General features: G+C 43.8%; 1 protein-coding gene across 3 annotated transcripts in view; it reads right to left on the bottom strand.

Moving 5' to 3' along the window:
* Window positions 1-20,401, bottom strand: part of TTC7A (tetratricopeptide repeat domain 7A) — a 316,394-nt gene that overhangs the window by 90,717 nt on the left and 205,276 nt on the right. For all 3 annotated transcript variants that reach the window (XM_061625444.1, XM_061625445.1, XM_061625446.1), the window contains one exon: window positions 19,346-19,480. In XM_061625444.1, the coding sequence (XP_061481428.1) occupies window positions 19,346-19,480 (135 nt within the window). The remainder of the gene's footprint in view (window positions 1-19,345; window positions 19,481-20,401) is intronic.

Below are 20,401 nucleotides of genomic sequence, written 5' to 3'. Positions count from 1 at the left end.
ATTGTTCCGTAAAAGATTTTTTCCTTGAGCAACAGAATGATCTCGCCTTCTCCTCCCCCACATGCACCCCCTAAATCTGTTCTGCAGATTCCCCAAACCCTCCAGAGTAGATTTGGAGATGGCATGGGGCACACACATGGGGGCAGGGGAATCCTGTTGCACTCGCCCTTGCACAACATTTCAGTTGAATACCACCCATTATCACAAAGTTTGAAAGTGGCAGACTCTGCAAATGGCTGGAAAGTACTGTTAATACTTGGAAATTTTTAAAGGCTCATAATCCTTACAATTGTCTAAAACTGATTACTGCCAGATCTGGAGGCAAACTCCCCTCCCCCAGCATCTAACATCAACACACTTTTGCAGAAGCACTAACAAGGCTGGTCTGTTGAATGTGCTGAACATGCTCAGAATCTCATTTTACATTGTGTGCTGGTGAAGAATTTTTGTATCTTCCTCTGCCTGAACTGTTTCCATTCAAGCTGGAAATTAAAAGAATTTTGTGACTTTAAGAACCAGTGCCTGAGTTTGCTTGGCTTTCCTCATCCCTCCTCATCCTTCCCCCCCCTTTTGTGGCATCCCTTTTAGATTGTAAGTCTGAGGGAAGGGACTGTCTTGTCTGTTATCAATCTCATTTATAAGCCATTCTGGGACCCTTTTCAGCTGAAGATCAGTTTAAAAATGTTTTAAATGAATAACCTTTCCCTGCACTTTTGTTTATTGTATAACTGAATTGAGAAAAATCAGCATACCAGAGATAAGAATTTTAATGTTAGTTTATATTAAAAGCATTAACAGAATCTATTCTGTTATTCATGTGTATTTTAGCTCACACGCACACACAATATGCTACAGGTAGAGGGAGATCCATTGTTTTAAAGGAAAAAATGGACTAATAAACATGAGTTGGTTCCACTATTTGCTCAACAAGAAGTAATTGTTCTATTGCTTTTTCACAATGAGAAATATTGAACAAGAATACTAATGCAACCCACTGACATCAATTTTTGTTAATGCAAACAGTAAGATTTATTATGTTCTACATGAAAATGTTATTAAGCCCTCACAAAACCTTCAGATTTTTTTTTTAAATTGAACTATCTCACTAAAATTGAAATATCTGACCCTGAAAGAAATGCAGTAATTCTTGTTTATGGCTATGGGGGAAATTACTACAATTATTCCATTGCCTAGTAATCTACTTTTAGTTAGCAGCTACAAAGCTAGAATACTAATATAAAAAATGTCACCATTAACATTGCCATTGTATTGGTAACAAGAGGCAGGATGGGAAAATATTTTAAATTCCTAAGACTGCAAAACTATACATGCTTACGTGGGAATAGGTTCCATTGAACTCAATGGGGCTTAGTTCTGAAGAGACAGAGAGGATTGCACTGAAACTGTTGACTTAAACTGGGGGGAGGGTGCAGGCCTTTTATGAATTCCTGCCTGGGGGGGGCGCAAATTAAGTCTTTTCCTGAGACCACTGCAATATGAAATGAAAAAAATTATTTAAATAAACTACTAATCATGCCTCAGAGCATACCGGTAAGCAGCCATCAAGCAGAGCCAGGACCCGAGGACCTACGGTTATGTATTTTAATTTGAAAATTTATACTCCACCTTTCAATCAAATGACTCCTAAGGAAGTTTTGTAAGCAATGGATGATAATAAATAATAATAGTCAAGAACTGCTGCCAGTTCCCACCGGGACTCCATTCCCAAGCCCAAGGCAATTGATTCCATAAGAACATAAGAAGAGCCTGCTGGATCAAGCCAGTGGCCCATCTAGTCCAGCATCCTGTTCTCACAGTGGCCAACCAGGTGCCTGGGGGAAGCCCGCAAGCAGGACCCGAGTGCAAGAACACTCTCCCCTCCTGAGGCTTCCGGCAACTGGTTTTCAGAAGCATGCTGCCTCTGACTAGGGTGGCACAGCACAGCCATCATGGCTAGTAGCCATTGATAGCCCTGTCCTCCATGGCAACAACCAGGCACAACCCATGCCTCCCTTTCCAGGGCTGAGTAAACCAGCAAAAACCCTGCAAGGTAGGTAGACTGCCACCACCCCTTAAACCTGGTCACCCACTCTGGGTCAAGGGGAAACCCAAAGTGCCAGAAATAGACCTGCCCAGGATTCCAAAAGACAAGAGCTGAAGGTTCGCTCCTTGTCTTGGAGCCTTCAGGCAAACTACCCCAATATACGGTAGTCTGTGGCTAATTGGCCAAGGTCCTTGATTCAGAGCCAATTTCCCCCTGAAATGAACACACACTGGTAAATAAGAGATAGCTTTATTAAAATAAAATATAAAGTATAGCAGCAAAATAGTTCTTTCAACCAAACACCCCCCAAGGGCTGGGTAAAATATAGAGAGAGTTCAAATCGCAAATAGAAACAACAAAGCTGTCTAGCCTAATCTATATTCGCACAATAGGGTAAACCAGCAGAGTAACATCATGATTCCACATCTCCCCAGAGATGTATAGCCCGGATAGCAGATGGAAAATAGAACTCCAATATCAGGTAGTACCAAAGAACATTGGGGAACAAAGACCTAAACTCTTGGTCATATTCTTATGAGAAAAAGCCCAGCAACAGCCAGGAATTAATTAGCCAATCACGGGGCTTTCTGATGATGAAATCTTCTGGAGCTTTCACGCCTAATGGTCACACACTCACCAACCTTTCCAGGCTGGTTGGCCTCGAAGTACCAGTCTCAGGGTGATAAGCAGGTGTTGTTGCTTACTGCTTAATTAACTGAGTTCAGCTGTGAGAACTGACATCTGATGACCTCTCAGAGGCCCTAATTCAGGCAAGGTGTCCACCCCCATACAATTCCTTGCCACAGAACCATTTTAGAAACCAGGCATTCTTGACTATAATAATAATAATAATAAGCCATACCCAAATGCCACACCACCCAATAACTCTTAGTCCCCTAAACAATGGATGGATGGAGCCAGGAGCGGACTGCCCTCTCGCTCTGCAGTCCTAGAGCTACTGGTAGTTGGAGTCTAATTTTTTTTTTCTGGGAGGGATGGAGGAGCAGCTGCTTCTTCTCTGTCTGGACAATGGATGAGGCTATGTTGTCACAATGTTCTTCTTGGCAGGCAGGGGGCTGAGCTCCTTGGTGGCCCTTGCTCCCCTGGCCAATAGCAGGCACCAGAGTATGCTTTCAGCTCCACAGTCCCAGAGAACTGGCCAAATCTAGGAATCACAAGCCAGGGGCCAAATGGCACACAAGAAGTCAGTAAGAACAATCACTGCCCAGGCAAAGTCTCAGCCTGAACAGAACGCTTTTATAGTTCTTTTCAGCAAATCAAGTTTTTGGGAGCCAATGGCTAATGTGGATGGGCAAAGCTACTCTGAAACACAGACCATAGGAAGTTGCTTTCTACTGAGTCAAACCATTGCTCCATCAAGCCGGGCTTCGCACCCCAAATGTTTTTGACTGGCTGGAATGTATCCTTAAACTCTGACAATGCCTCTTTGCTTGTCTGCATAGCGGATAGGGAGAGATGTGAGTACACAAGCTATCCTGCTCTGCAGAGGTTAAATGCACATTTGCTGCTTTGCCCACTTTTGCCTGTGCCCAAGCCACTGACCTGCATGTGATTCCTGGAGGGTTGCCCTGAAAAAGGTTCCCTGCCCCGATAACTGGACAGGAGCCTGGCTTCACCCTGGGGGATATGGCAGGAGGGGAAAAGCAAGTAGAGTCTGAGACAGATCCTGATTTCGGGATGGGGAGAGAACACAGGGATACAGGAAACGACCTTACACTGAGTCAGTCCATTGGTCCATCTAGCTGAGTACTGTTTACACTGACTGGCAGCAGCTCTCCAGGGTTTAAGGCAGGGGTCTCTACCAGTCTTACCTAGACATGCCGGGGATTAAACCAGGCCCCTTCTGCATGGAGAGCAGGTGCTCTACCGCTGAACTATGTCCCCCCAAAGATTTGCTACTATATTCATCTGCCTGGCTGGCTGATCAGTCTTAGCTGTTGCTTGCAAAACAAAAGGTAGCTGATGTGAGCCCTGGTTTGGGAGTGGAGGCGGCAGGGGGAGCTGCACCTTTTTTGTGGCAGGGTGTCAGCTCTTCACTGAGACAGCAGTGTCAGTGGGGGTGCAGGCAGGGCTGGAGATTCCTTGGTAATTGCCAGGCCGTAAATCCTCAGTCAGCAGCTTGGCTATAAATCTGCCAGGCTAGCAAGGAGGAAGCAAGATAAGGGCAGAGGCCATTCAAAGCTTACGTGCCAAGCCAGAAATCCAGAAGAGACATCAGTGAAGGTCCAGTTCTAGTTTGCCGAGAGATCAGTCCAAGTCAAGGTTCAGGGGATAGGAAGACACACAGTGGTCACGCCTGACGTTGTAGTCGGCAACAAGCTGAAGCCAAGGTTTGACTTTTAAGGAGCAGGTTTGTCAGCAGGTGTGAGCCATCAGCGTTTTGGCCTTAAGTGGACAGGCCTGCCCCTCTTCTGCCTGACCTTCTGTTGTCTACGTTCTGCAGGTGAGGGGGGAGTATCCTGTTCACTGGCAGTGTCTGGCTGAAGGGCTTCAGCTGTGTCTGGGGTGCTCTGCAGCTGAGGGGGAGAAGGAGCTGGGTTCTCAGGAGTTTCCTCCATTTCTCCTTCTGGGTCTGCTGCTGTTACTCCTGAGTCATCCTCGTCTGCTGAGTCCTCTGACGGGGCCATGACACTGGGGAGGGAGGAACACATGCATGCAGCAGGCACCAGATGCAACCCCTGGCATCTCCAGTTAAAAGGACAGTAATAGTGACATGAAAGATCTGCCCAGGACCTTGGGGAGCCTCCACCTGTCTAAGTAGACAATACTGGGGTTAGAGGAACAAATAGTGTGACCTGGTATAAAGCAACTTCTTATATGGGGCTGTACTGCCTAGGATATAAAGGCTGATGGAGCTGCCTGGTAAGGAGAAAAAACTCCAGTGAGAAGTCCTGCAGGCTATGACTAAAAACACCAAAAAGGGGATTGGGAAGTAACTTTTGCTCTTTTTTTGGTTGCCTTTAAGGGAACTGGCCAGGCTTGAAATGCTCGTTTGACTTTTTTTGCAAGCAATGGCACTGTTATCTTATTTTCAGCTATTACCTTCTGACTCTTCAGCAGTCCAATGCCTAAGCCAATCAGCCTCCCAAGTTATATTAACTATTGTCAAAGAATGCCAGAAGTGTTTACACGGAATGCAATCACAGCTATCACCAGCGGCAGAATTTTTTTATTAAAGTTCTCAATCTTGGCATGCTTGCTATTGCTTCCCAGGATCTGAGAGGATATAGCCTTACCCCCAGGTATGTAAAAACAATTGGCTGTGCTTCTTGTGAAACACAATAAAGGAGGAATCTTATTCAAAAATATATTTAGTAAATATCACTACATTTGCTGGTCCTCGGGAAAGAACAACCTGATTCACAAAACTATTTGCAATGTAGAAAAGTGACCACATGCTCTCACTTGGTATCAACCACTTTGAAAGCATGAGAGCAATCAGTTACAAGCTGGGCTTTTAACTTGTTCTAGCTGGTGATTTTCAGCTCTATGGCTGGCTGGGTTAATTGGTGAAGCACAGAAAGCTGCCTTATACTGAGTCAGACCATTGGTCCATCTATTTCTCCTTTTCATCTTCTTCAGGTGAGGCTGTCAATGTGCTGAACCGGTGCCTGGCTGTGACAATGGACTGGATGAGGGCTAATAAACTGAGGCTCAATCCAGACAAGACTGAGATGCTGCTAGTGGGTGGTTCTTCTGACCAGATGGTGGATGTCCAACCTGTTCTGGATGGGGTTGCACTCCCCCTGAGGGAGCAGGTTCGTAGCTTGGGGTTCTCCTAGAACCATCTCTGTCACTTGAGGCTCTGGTAGCCTCAGTGGTACGGAGTGCCTTCTACCAACTTCGGTTGGTGGCCCAACTACGTCCCTATCTGGACAGGGATAACCTGGCTTCAGTTGTCCATGCTCTGGTAACCTCCAAATTAGATTACTGCAATGCACTCTACGTGGGGCTGCCTTTGAAGACGGTTCGGAAACTGCAGCTTGTCCAAAATGCAGCGGCCAGATTGGTAACAGGGACCAGACGGTCCGAACATATAAAACCAATTCTGGCCCGCTTGCATTGGCTGCCTGTATGTTTCCGACCTCAATTCAAGGTGCTGGTTTTGACCTAAAAAGCCTTACATGGCTTGGGACCACAATACCTGATGGAACACCTCTCCCGATACGAACCCACCCGTACACTACGTTCAAGATCAAAGGCCCTCCTCCGGGTGCCTACTCCAAGGGAAGCTCGCAGGGTGGCAACAAGGGAGAGGGCCTTGTCAGTGGTGGCCCCCAAATTATGGAATGATCTCCCTGACAAGGTGTGCCTGTTGCCAACACTGATATCTTTTCGGCACCAGGTCAAGACTTTCCTCTTCTCCCAGGCATTTTAGCATGTGTTTTAAATTGTTTTTATATTGTTTTAAATTTTAAAATTGTGTTCTAAATTGTTTTTAAAATATGTGTTTTAAATTGTATATTTGTTTTTGATTGCTGTAAACCGCCCAGAGAGCTTCAGCTATGGTGCGGTATACGAGTGCAATAAATCAATCAATTAAATCAATCAATCAATCTAGCTCAGTATTGTCTACAATGACTGGCAGTGGCTCTCCAGGGTTTCAGGCAGGGTACCTTTCCTAGCCCTACCTGGAGATGCCAGGGATTGAACCTGGGGCCTTCTATATGCAAAGCGGACACTTTACCACTGAGCTACAACCCTTCCACCACTAAGGTGGTGCCTAGTTTTAGTGAATGCAGAATGCAGAATGCCTGATGATCTTAAATCTAACTCCTATTAAAAAAATAAATAATAATCAATGTTAATTTCCACTCTTCTTTTTAGAGAAAGTCATCTTCAAGCAGGTTATCATTCTGTTACTTCTAGTGCATCTGGAAACTATGGGCAGCTGCCCATAGATACATAAGATCTGTGGGCTACACACTCAGCTCCTGGTGCTTGGTGGGCCCTTGTCTAGGCTTTGTGGGTTTTTTTATGCACTCCCTTAGCAATAATTTTTTCTGAGATTTACTCACATGGCAACATGCTTATTTATGGTGGTTTTCTCTCACCATGTCAAAATGTTATTATTGCACCAGATGGATACTTAAGAAGATAACTATGCTCAGCAATGCTGCCTCCAGGGTTGAGGGATGCCTCAGTAGGGTGCTATACTTGTGATCACTATCTTAATTTTCCCAAAATGCAATGCCCTGGAACTTCCAGCATTTTGTGGTACTGTCAGTAAACAAACTAACAAAAAAAAATCATGGTTGCCACCACAAAAATATGGCAGCTGCCATGGTTTTTTAAAGAAACCTATCATGCCATAGAATTATAGAAATTCCAGGGCAATGCATTTTGGGAAAACTAAGTTGATGGCCTAAGACTATGGCCAACAGGGCCCAGACAAAAGGCCTTTGTGGCAGTGGATCCTAGGAGCTGCCCAAGGATTCTAGATGATGAAGCCAGGCCTGGTGTTCAGTCCTCAAGCTTTCTTCAGGCACAGAACTGAACAGAGCTGTGCTTCATCAGCACCTGTAATAGGCAGGCAGTTTGAAGCCTCTGGATGGGCTACGCCAGGTATAAATACTAGGAAGCCTTGACTTCCTAACAGAGCAGTACTTGCTGCACTATGACTTCAGGCTTCAGTTTAAACGCTGTCTTTCCAGCTCCAATTTCTGTAACTGAGTTCAGAGACACATCTGAAGAATGCATACTGGTGGTTTTACCTCATATTCCACTAGCTATGGCCCTGGCCATGACAGCTCTTATTGTGGTGAAAATGATTTGAATCACTTAACAGCAGTTCCATGAACACCAGGGGGTCAACTCTCCAGCCTGATTTGGAATTGGTTCAGCAATTCCAAGCACATTTTTGGGAAAAACTTAATAACACTGCTTCCCAAAGAGTTCAAAACTGACTGGTAATATTGGGGTAGTATTCAATGCACTCATTTTGCCAGCACAAGGTTTTTGGCTGTGCAATGGAACTTTTCTCCCTGCACACCCTGTGTGAACCCCCTAAATCTGTTGTGGGGGATTCCCCCAACTCTGAAGCAGATTTGGGGAGCGCATGAGGAGTGATGGGGAAGTTCCTGTGCAAATGTAAATCCTTATGTTAACAGAAAGAGTGCATTCGATACTGCCCAGCTGTACTGTGCCATCTGCTCTGGAATGTTTATCTACCTTTTCGTCCAAGTCCGGGTCACTAATTGCTGCTCAGAGCAAACCCCCACAGAAAGGGAGTCTTAAGGCTCCAGAGAAACCTTGTCGCTTTAAAGGCTGAAATGAAGTTTGGGCACATCTCCCGCCTTCAACACTTCTTTTGTCCCTTTACAGCAGGGGTGCAGTCTTCCAGGCCTCTTTCTTTTGCCCTTGGCCAAACCCCTCACCAGGCTGCACACATCGCAGCCCTGCTCGCTGCCCTCCTTAAGTGTTTCAGCCTGACAAGAATTCGTCCTTGAATTGTAATAATGCCTCTTGCTTGTTGGGAACGGGAGAGGCGTGTGAGTGTAAACCTGTTTTTTGTACGCCTGGAATGTAACCTACTATATAAAGGTAAGAGTCACATTGGCTCCTACTGGGAGGAAGGGCGGGATATAAATTTAAATAACAACAACAACAACAACAACAACGCATTGCCCCACCCACTTTGAACTTTGGCCTCACCCACCACTCCCTGGGGCCTCAGGGAGGGGTCCGGTAAGAGAATGTGGCCCTCTGGGGTGAAAACGGTTTCTCATCCCTGCTTTTCAAAGATGTGTTTAAACATCTGAAGAACTTTTGATGCTGGACAAAACGAGCAGGCTTAATTCACATGCATAAAAACTAGGCACACACACATTATAATATCTTGCTGAGTTGGGAGCTAAATGAGGATAACAGGAGGAATATTGCATAAGCGTATTACCATATTCATCAATCTGCTAGCAACCATCAATATAATTCCACTTGCCAAAAAAAGGGGGAGTGGGAAGAAGAGGAAGAGGTGGGATGGAAATTTGCGCCCTTCCAGCAGGAGACAGCTGAAGAGCCCTCTCCTGGCTTTCAACTGCTATGAATTTGTGTGGGCCTATAAATCCTCTTCAGTTGCAACAATTACATGCAAAGGGGAAAAAATCAAATCCAGAAGTGTAACAAGATTGGATCTAAAGAACAACAAAGCAGCAGGACTAATTTAAGCCCTAGCCCATATATTTTGCTAAGGGAATGACAATCCATAAAAGATGGCGTGGGAGGCTTAATTTGCACAAAGTTAATTTTTTTTAAAAAGCATTATGCTGAAAAGCAGCTCTGCTACTTGTTCTTTTAAATTAAAAACAAAACAAGAAGCCAAGTCTTTCTGACAGAAGGAGAAGTAAAGTGGCTGATGGGTTAGAAAGCCGAACAGAGAAGGATGAATGTGTAGCCGACAACAAAGAAAAATGGTATGACACAGGGAGATTGTTTTGGCTTACAATAAACATGTGCTTCCAAGAAATTTAATTTTATACTCCTATTAGTCATTTATTCTGCTTACTGCTGAACCAGAAGCACTTCTAAGCTATGGAACTAATTTACAGAGAGCTCAGCAGAAATCTGATTGGAAGAACGAGGAACTGTTTGAACTTATACATCTCTGCTGGCTGGATGACCTGGGATGAGTAAACATCACCTCCAGGCAAACCATACAGAGGACACTCATATACATTAGAAAAAAAGATTTATTTGTTTGTTCGTTTGTTTATTATTTGATTTATATCCCGCCTTTCCTCCCAGCAGGAGCTCAGGGCAGCAAACAAAAGCACTAAAAACTCTTTAAAACTTCATAAAACAGACTTTAAAATATATTAAAACAAAACATCTTTAAAAACATTTTTTTAAAAGCTTTCAAGATATCTTTAAAAAAAGATTTAAAAACATATTAAAAAGCAATTCCAACACAGACGCAGACTGGGATAAGGCCTCAACTTAAAAGGCTTGTTGAAAGAGGAAGGTATTCAATAGGCAATGAAAAGATAACAGAGATGGCGCCTGTCTAATATTTAAAGATTAAATATTTACTATTTGTTTTTTTTAGGCCCTCCAGATGTCAAAAATGTAGGTATATGTAAGAAAGCCAGATTCAACAACAACAAAAAAGCTAGCTATTTTTTGTGGGGGTTTAATTGCAAAGCTGTTTTTTAAAAATATTTTTTATTATTTTTTGAAAATAATCACCTATACATCATCCACATACAATTTTCCAGTCTGTTAAAAATCCCCCAGTACATTCCATGTCAAACAGTATAACATAAACTCAACATTAAAATAATTAACATAAAACAAAGGCAAGTTTAGGCCATACCTAAGTGTAATAGAGAGACTGAGAGGAATCTGCATTTTAGGTATTAAATGAAGTCACATATCAAATTCTAACCCAATGTTAGTTTGTTTAAGTTCAAGAGGGAATGGGAAGATAAGAACTGAAAGCAAAGACCTCCAGATCATCAAAATCCACCTAAACGCTAGAGGTGGTGACTGTCCATGTTCTTTTTTACTTGTGTTGTCCACAAAGTCATACCATACAGAAATAAAATTTTTACTTTGCAAAACCGTTTTTGTTAACCCCACAGTCCTCCCTTATGATAACTCTTTGGACAATGACCTCAAGCCAGGACAGTTTGCCCTGCGTGTCTCATGACCCCTAGATCCTTGCTCAGTGGTTGCCTTTGACCTTTCCAAAAGATAAGACCAATCTTGGGTTCAAGAGTAAGAATCCTTAAAACAGACCTCCTTAACCTGGTGATCTCCACCTTTTTGGACTAACTTCCATCAGCCGCAGCCACCATGACCAATGGTCAGGAATGGTGGGCATTGTAATCCAAAACATTGGCAGGGTACCAGATTGGGGAAGACTGCCCTAAAAAAAAGATTCCATCACTGCTCCACTTCCATTTCCTGAGAACAGGAGCAAACACTCCATGGATTGCCTGTGCTCTGCAGAACACATGCAAAGTTACTGCTTGACTTATATTACTTTTGACAGCCTTTTGTTGCTGGACAAACCATGTGGACTTTCTATTGATGCACAATGAAAAGGAGTGCAGCTTAGTGCTGGCTCGTGTAAAATGTTGACTGATATGTATCTCTGGATGCTTTCCAGAGTGATGTCAAGAATCATTCTCACCATCACTACCTAGGCAGAAACAATTGGATTTCTGTCCCCAAAAGTCAAATGGCTTTTTAAAGTGGATTTCTGCAGGATGAACCACCTGGTATCAAAGCCCCACTTCTCTGGTACCTACGGCAGGTACAGTTAGCAAAAAAAAAAATTACAGTTGACAATGCTGAGTTTAACCTGCTCTGTGGGTGCTTGAAGCTTGTGGGGTAAGCAGGTAGCATTTGGTCAATGCAGCTAATAAAGGCTGGTCAAGGTAGGCAAAGTCAAGTCTTGACAGGCATGGCCAGATCAAGCAGGTAAAGGCCAATGAAAGTAGGCAAAGTCATGCCAGAAGGTCAGACCAGAGCAGGGACAGTCAAGCCAGAAGTTCTCTTACGCAGAGGGCAGACAAAAATAGGACTTCGGATAGCTCCAAGTGAGTCCTGTTGGCCAAAGCTCTTTCCTTTTAAGGTAGCTGGAGGAAGATGTTGTCCCACCAAGGAGCTAATGCCCACTGAAGCCTTATGTAGACTGGCAAAACCAGTGGTGTGGTTGGTTTCACCTCCACAGCTGGGCTGTTAGAGCCCTCACCTGATTTTGCAGTCTTTAACTTCTGCAAGGTTGGGGAGATGGAGGTACTGCAGGAGACTCATCCTCTTAGTCAAAGAATGGTGACAGAACTATATCCAGGAAGGCCTCAAGCATGATACTGCTGGTTCTCCCCTTGAGGAATCAGCCTGAGACATATCATCATCAGAGTCCCTCACCATGCACCGCAAGGCCCCAGAGTCAGAAGTACATACAGAGTTTCTACAGTAAATGTACTTTTCTTCTACCAGCTGGGTTATGAAAGCAAGCTTCAAATTGGCCAGCTTTGAACCTCTGGAAATTCAAAAGGGTATTTTTTCTCCCCATGGTTGGGAACACTTCTTTCTCTCTGAAATGCTGAGAGATCCCTACTGAGAAAGCTTCTCCATGTCCCCTTGAGGTTTGCATACAGATCAAGTGGGTATTCTTGAGTCCTTTCCAAGACACTAGGTGATATTCAACTAAAACAATTGTGCGGGCAGAGCCACTTCTGCAACAGGACTTCCTCCCTTCTCCCAGTGCCCCCCTAAATTTGTTCTGGGTTTCCCCCCCAACCTTCAAAGCAGATCTGGGGATGGTGCTGGGTGCGCGGAGGGGGGGAGGAGTCCCACTGTACAAGTGTATGCTCTGCTAATGCAAATATTTACTTGAATTCTGCTCACAGTTTCTTCCGGTGCTGGAATTATAGGTGGAAAGGTAAGTGGGGCCTTAATAAAATCCACATGTCCCACCACTCATTCTTCCCAGTTTTCACCAAAACATGCCCCCCCGGTTTTTAAAAACAGTTACTTAGGGAGCCATAACAGCAGATAAGGGGATCCCCACCCCTGTAATTCAAGCACTGAACATAGGTGAATATGTGTGGGTAAGCCTAAGCGAAAAGAACAGTGTAGAGCTGCAAAGCAGACTGCCTTACTCAGGTGCATAATCAGAGAGACATGGTGGAGAGATCTCCATAGGGACTGCATGGAAGGTCAGATCATGGTACCCTGTTGCACAAGATATTGCCCCCCTCCGCCCTCCCTGTAATTTAAGCACTGATCCTTTCCCACAGACACAGATATGGACGCAAGAAGCACACTGCTGCATCAGACAAAACACTTAGCTAATCTAGCATCCTGTTTCCCACAACGGCTTCCCATAGGAAAGCCAAGAAGCAAGACATGAGCTCAATAGCCCTCTCTTGCAGATGTTCCCCAGCAAGTGGTGGCATTCAGAGGCACGCTGCTTCTGATCCTGGAGGCAGCATTTAGCCATCATGACTAGGAGCTATGATAGTTTTATCTTCCATGAATTTGTCTAATCTACCCTTTTAAAGTGGACGATTTTGGTGGCTGTTGAAGACTGTATCTCTTGCCCCTTTGAACTGAAGCCTGCATACCCACTGCACCGCAGAGGAGACTCATTCAATGCACAAATCATAAGAACATATGAAGAGCCTGCTGGATCAGGCCAATGGCCCATCTAGTCCAGCATCCTGTTCTCACAGTGGCCAACCAGGTGCCTGGGGGAAGCCCACGAATCATTCCCTGTGTTCAGGGCTAGGTTACTGATGCCATATTGGCCTCTTTGGTTGTGGTAAACCCTGTAAAGGAATTTAATAAGGAAGAGTACTGTCACTGTAAGCGAATGCATTTGACTGGTTGCAGAGCAGCATGTCTGTTTGGAAGGGGGAGGGAGGCCCAGCAGTGACTGATCCACACTGTGACCAGTATTTCTTGGAGAAGCAGCAGAGTCTGCCAATGCAGTTGTGCTGAACCTGACATGTGGGAGGCAAATATTCCAGTTCTTAACCTTGTAAAGTTCATTGATTTGTCTGGTCCATATGCCCTCAACCTTCCAATCTGAAATCTGGTTTCCCACAACAAATAAAGTAAATACATTTAAAATGCTATGTGATTGGAACTATATATATCTATATCTCCTGATCTTACTGTACACACAACATGAGAGAACAGATATTTTCCATTAGCTCACTGTGCTATGCTGCCCTCCATTCCAACTGCGCTGCACATTGATGGTGTATTCATTCCAATATTTCTTTAAGGGCAAACATCTAATTTTTTCCCTGGAGGAAAGGAATAGTTTGCTCAGTTTTGCTGGAGTTTTGGAGGGAGAATGCAGAGAGACCAGGTATTTCAGTCACCTCTTTGCCTAGGCACCGGGAAACACAGCTTAATGGTCTACCAGGTAAGGTTTGTAAGGCTCTGCATTGAGGGCATTCAGCCAAACCAGGATCAAATTACTGGAGCAAGTCTTCTGTGAGTGGCCATATTTGGTAAAGCATGGGCTTAGTTAAGAGTACCAGCAGTGGCAAACAGAGTGGTGCATTGCAGTCAAGCAAAAAGGCTTAAAATAATACAGTATTACAAACTGAAGGAATAGGGGTCAGCTTATGAAACAAACAAAAGAGGTTTCGATATGCAAAGAGTAGCAGCTAGCAGCCAATAGCTAATGACATTCTGAATAAAAAAAGAGGGCTAAATATTTCATTTACCCTATTTACCAAGGATGGTCCCTATTTTCTGGTACTTATCCCTGTAAATCACTGTCTCTGTTCTGCCCTTTTGTGCTGTAACTATTAGGCTGCAGTGCCTGAAGGCACGAGTTGTGCTTTATTTATAAAGCACAAAGGTGCTTTATAAATAATAATTTATTGCAGGTGTGAAGAACTTTTGGCCCTCCAGATGTTGCTGAACTACAGCTCCCATCATCCAAGGCCATTGGCCATGCTTGCTGGGGCTGACAGGGAGTCGTCGTTCAGAAACATCTGGAGGTCCAAAGGCGACCCATATCTGATTTATTAAAATGAACACTGGAATGGAAAGAATTCATAGACTAGGAATGGAAAAAATCACAGAAGTGAAAGGTATTACGTTGACAATCTAGACCCACCTCTTGCCCAGTGAAGGAAGTCCAGAGCTGGAGTGCCCCCAAGAGATGGCAGCCCAGCCTCTGTTTGAAGATGCCAAGGTGGAGAGAGAGTCCACCATCCTTCTAGGCAATTCCTGAATTTCCATTGCTGAATTTCTCTTACTGTTAAATCAGTGGTGGGTGGTGGCTCCATGTCAGTTGGGCAGCAAAATCCCACCAGGTTTTAGCCTGAACTTTCAAGGACTAAAACATGGAGTGGATTCCACTGCCACACTGACATGGAGCCACCAGCCACTGCTGGTTAAGAAGTCTCTCTTAATGTTCAACCAAAAATCTCTTCTCCTCCTGTCATTTAAGTCCATTCATTTTAATTTTATTTATTTAAAAGCATTTATATGTTGTTTGATATATAAAAAAAATCTAAGCAGTGCACAGTCTTTAAAAAAATTAAGATATCATTAAGATATCATTAAAACAAAAACCACAACCTAAAATCAGTAAAACAACAATGTAAAAACACATAACAAGCCTATTAAAGTGTATAAAACAGAAATTCAGAACATGCAAAAACATAAATCAGGACCCAATCTTATGGGTCAGCCTTTCCCTAATTAATTAATTAACTAATTAATTAACCAACACGGTCACATTTGACTTCAAAAGAGGAAACTTCACAAAAATGAGGGGATTGGTAAAAAGAAAGCTGAAAAACAAAGTCCAGAGGGTCACATCACTCGAAAATGCTTGGAAGTTGTTTAAAAACACTATATTAGAAGCTCAACTGGAGTGCATACCGCAGATCAGAAAAGGTACCGCCAGGGCCAAGAAGATGCCAGCATGGTTAACGAGCAAAGTCAAGGAAGCTCTTAGAGGCAAAAAGTCTTCCTTCAAAAAATGGAAGTCTTGTCCGAATGAAGAAAATAAAAAAGAACACAAACTCTGGCAAAAGAAATGCAAGAAGACAATAAGGGATGCTAAAAAAGAATTTGAGGAGCACATTGCTAAGAACATAAAAACCAACAACAAAAAATTCTATAAATACATTCAAAGCAGGAGACCATCTAGGGAGACAATTGGACCCTTGGATGATAAGGGAGTCAAAGGTGTACTAAAGAACGATAAGGAGATTGCAGAGAAGCTAAATGAATTCTTTGCATCTGTCTTCACAGTGGAAGATATAGGGCAGATCCCTGAACCTGAACTAACATTTGCAGGAAGGAATTCTGAGGAACTAAGACAAATAGTGGTAACGAGAGAGGAAGTTCTAAGCTTAATCGACAATATAAAAACTGACAAATCACCGGGCCCGGATGGCATCCACCCGAGAGTTCTGAAAGAACTCAAAGGTGAAATTGCTGATCTGCTAACTAAAATATGTAACTTGTCCCTCGGGTCCTCCTCCGTGCCTGAGGACTGGAAAGTGGCAAATGTAACGCCAATCTTCAAAAAGGGATCCAGAGGGGATCCCGGAAATTACAGGCCAGTTAGCTTAACTTCTGTCCCTGGAAAACTGGTAGAAAGTATTATTAAAGCTAGATTAGCTAAGCACATAGAAGAACAAGCCTTGCTGAAGCAGAGCCAGCATGGCTTCTGCAAGGGAAAGTCCTGTCTCAGTAACCTATTAGAATTCTTTGAGAGTGTCAACAATCATATAGATAGAGGTGATCCAGTGGACATAGTGTACTTAGACTTTCAAAAAGCGTTTGACAAGGTACCTCACCAAAGGCTTCTGAGGAAGCTTAGCAGTCATGGAATAAGAGGAGAGGTCCTCTTGTGGATAAGGAATTGGTTAAGAAGCAGAAAGCAGAGAGTAGGAATCAACGGACAGTTCTCCCAATGGAGGGCTGTAGAAAGTGGAGTCCCTCAAGGATCGGTATTGGGACCTGTACTTTTCAACTTGTTCATTAATGACCTAGAATTAGGAGCGAGCAGTGAAGTGGCCAAGTTTGCTGACGACACTAAATTGTTCAGGGTTGTTAAAACAAAAAGGGATTGCGAAGAGCTCCAAAAAGACCTCTCCAAACTGAGTGAATGGGCGGAAAAATGGCAAATGCAATTCAATATAAACAAGTGTAAAATTATGCATATTGGAGCAAAAAATCTGAATTTCACATATACGCTCATGGGGTCTGAACTGGCGGTGACCGACCAGGAGAGAGACCTCGGGGTTGTAGTGGACAGCACGATGAAAATGTCGACCCAGTGTGCGGCAGCTGTGAAAAAGGCAAATTCCATGCTAGCGATAATTAGGAAAGGTATTGAAAATAAAACAGCCGATATCATAATGCCGTTGTATAAATCTATGGTGTGGCCACATTTGGAATACTGTGTACAGTTCTGGTCGCCTCATCTCAAAAAGGATATTATAGAGTTGGAAAAGGTTCAGAAGAGGGCAACCAGAATGATCAAGGGGATGGAGCGACTCCCTTACGAGGAAAGGTTGCAGCATTTGGGGCTTTTTAGTTTAGAGAAAAGGCGGGTCAGAGGAGACATGATAGAAGTGTATAAAATTATGCATGGCATTGAGAAAGTGGATAGAGAAAAGTTCTTCTCCCTCTCTCATAATACTAGAACTCGTGGACATTCAAAGAAGCTGAATGTTGGAAGATTCAGGACAGACAAAAGGAAGTACTTCTTTACTCAGCGCACAGTTAAACTATGGAATTTGCTCCCACAAGATGCAGTAATGGCCACCAGCTTGGATGGCTTTAAAAGAAGATTAGACAAATTCATTGAGGACAGGGCTATCAATGGCTACTAGCCGTGATGGCTGTGCTCTGCCACCCTAGTCAGAGGCAGCATGCTTCTGAAAACCAGTTGCTGGAAGCCTCAGGAGGGGAGAGTGTTCTTGCACTCGGGTCCTGCTTGCGGGCTTCCCCCAGGCACCTGGTTGGCCACTGTGAGAACAGGATGCTGGACTAGATGGGCCACTGGCCTGATCCAGCAGGCTCTTCTTATGTTCTTATGTTCTTAATTAATTAATTTATATCCCGCCCTTCCTCCCAGAAGGAGCCCAGGATGGCAAACAAAAACACTAAAAGCACTTTAAAATATCTTAAAAACAAAAGACTTTAAAACATATTAAAACAAAACATCTTAAAAAAAACAATTCCAGCACAGACACAGACTGGGAAATGTTCTCCATTTAAAAGGCTTGTTGAAAGGGGAAGGTCTTCAATAGGCACCAAAAAGACAACAGAGATGCTGCCTGTCTAATATTTAAGGGGAGGGAATTCCAAAGTGTTGGTGCCACAACACTGAAAGTCCACTTTCTATGTTATGCAGAACAGACCTCCTGATAAGATGGTATCTGCAGGAGGCCCTCACCTGCAGAGCACAATGATTGTCTGCGTATATAAGGGATAAGACAATCTTTCAGGTATCCTGGTCCCAAGCTGTGTAGGGTTTTGTACACCAAAACCAGAACCTTGAACTTAGCACAGTAGCTAACAGGCAGGCAGTCTTCTAGGCCTGCCCTCTGGAGCAGTAGCAAACATCTTTGCCCTTGGGCAGCCCTTCAAACAGTTTTGTTCTCCGAGCTGAACACACCCAGGCTGCATCCACATTATACATTTAAAGCACTATGATACCACTTGAACAGTCATGGCTTCCTCCAAAGAATCCTGGGAACTGTAGTTTGCTAAAGGGTGCTGAGAAGAGACAGTCTGTGTGCTATAACAGCACAGTCACTTGAGTAGATTGATTTAAAGCCTATGAGGCTCTTCCAGAGTAAGTGTGCTTTTTAATTGTGGCCAAGGCAAGCACTTTATTTTTCTTCATATGTGCGTAAATCTTTTCATAATCTCAAACCCCATCTGCACTATACATATAGAGCAATATTATACTATACCCACTTTAAATAATCATGGCTTCTCTCAAAGAATCCGGGGAACTGTAGTTTATGAAAGGTGATGAGAGAAACCTATTCCCCTCAGAAAGCTACAATTCCTATGAATTCCCTTGGAAGCAGGATTGATTGTTAAACCACTCTGGGAATTGTAGCTCTGTGAGCTGAATAGGGGGTCTCCCAAACAGCTCTTAGCATTCTTAACAAACTATAGTTCCCAGAATTCTTTAGGGGAAGAATTCTTTGGGAGCCATGGATTCTTTGGGGGAAGCTATGACTATTAAAGTGATATAATCGTGCTTTAAATATATAGTGCAGATGTGACCCTTCAACCTTTCCTCTTTGGACTTCAGTAGTGGATGGCATGGTGGGGCTGAGCTGCAAAGCTGACCTCCCTCCAGCCAAGTCACTGCTGCATGCTGGGACAGAGAGGGGGAGGTGGGAGGTGGCAGCAAGATCAGTGCAGTGCAAACGCACTAGTGGAGCCAATCTGATGCTCCTGCCAGCATGTTTGCAACACACCAACCTCACCACCACCTCTCCCCCTCCCCTCTCCAGCCAGGTACGCAGCAGTGACTCAGCTGGAGGGAGATCAGCTAAGCAGCGCAGCCTCACAACACTGTTTGCTACTCCTGGACTTGTTTTCCATAATGAAGACTACATGAAAAGATTTAAACACTTGGGTTAGGACCTGGATGGCTGGTCTGGGTAGGAACAGGGCTCAGAATACTGAATCCACAACGTGAAAAGGCAGCAAAAGTGGGTCAACGTAATGCATCAAAGGTGTTTGCGCCACGGACGGTCATCAAGTACATAAAAATAAACCTTAGACGTGCAACCATCTTAAAAAAATGAGCAGACTTACCAGCCTGCAACCAAATCTGTTCAAGAGTTGTCCACAGCTGCATAGGCCCTTGCTTCAAGGCAACACTGTGCATGGTTACTTCAGACATGGCCTGCTCCAGCCGTGAAGCTGCAAGGGAAGAAGCTCGTTGGGAGCCTGAAAACAAACAAACAAACAAATACTGTATATACAAACATAGCATTGATGTTTGCTAATGGAAAAGTGAGGTTGTTTCCGCACACGCACACACCCCATGCAAAGCAATGATGACAATAAGAACCTTCAGCAGATTTCCTGAAGCATACAATCAGAGCCATGTGTAAATTAAAGAAATTAAAACCCTGAATCAGAAACAGCTGTATTCTGCAACTTCTATATAGTACACAAACTTCTACACATTTGCATAGTACTTAACGTATTTTCTCTACTCTTCTTCCGATCTTGCACAATTTATTTTTGTTTAGCTTGTTGTGAGGAAAAGCATTGCACTATGCTCCTGGACTGCCTGAAATTGTTTATAGAAGTTGATTAAGACTCTGCGATTTCAGCACACATGGACTACCCACTTTCAAAACATAGCTTCACAGCTATAAGGTCTGGAAATAGCTTTTGTTTAAAATCAAAAGTTGAGCTTGTACACTAGCTTAGTGGTTTTGCATGCAGAATCCCTGGCATTTCCAGTAAAATCCCAGTTAATTTCTAGTGAAATGTGTATATTATTTATTATTATTATTTCTTTGTTACATTTATACCCCGCCTTTCTTTCACCATGGAACCCAAAGTGGCATACATGTGGTTCCCAGGCGGCCTCCCATCCAGGCACTGACCAGACCCAGACCTACTTAGCTTCAGCAAGGTGGTGGTCTCATGTGCCTGCAGACCATAGCCCGGGAAAGAGAACAACACTGAGACCCTGGACAGCAGTAGAGGAGAATGAATCATAGTATAGTAGAGTTGGAAGGGGCCTGTAAGGCTATCAAGTCCAAACCCCTGCTCAGTGCAGGAATCCAAATTAGAGCATACCTGACAGACGACAGAGAGTGGGGGGACCAATGGACAGGAACCAATGGGTCATTG

Source organism: Rhineura floridana, chromosome 4, assembly GCF_030035675.1.
Source record: "Rhineura floridana isolate rRhiFlo1 chromosome 4, rRhiFlo1.hap2, whole genome shotgun sequence".
NCBI classification, from domain to species: domain Eukaryota; kingdom Metazoa; phylum Chordata; class Lepidosauria; order Squamata; family Rhineuridae; genus Rhineura; species Rhineura floridana.
The sequence above is the reverse complement of the archived record's forward strand: the minus strand, read 5'-3'. Positions and strand labels throughout refer to the sequence as shown.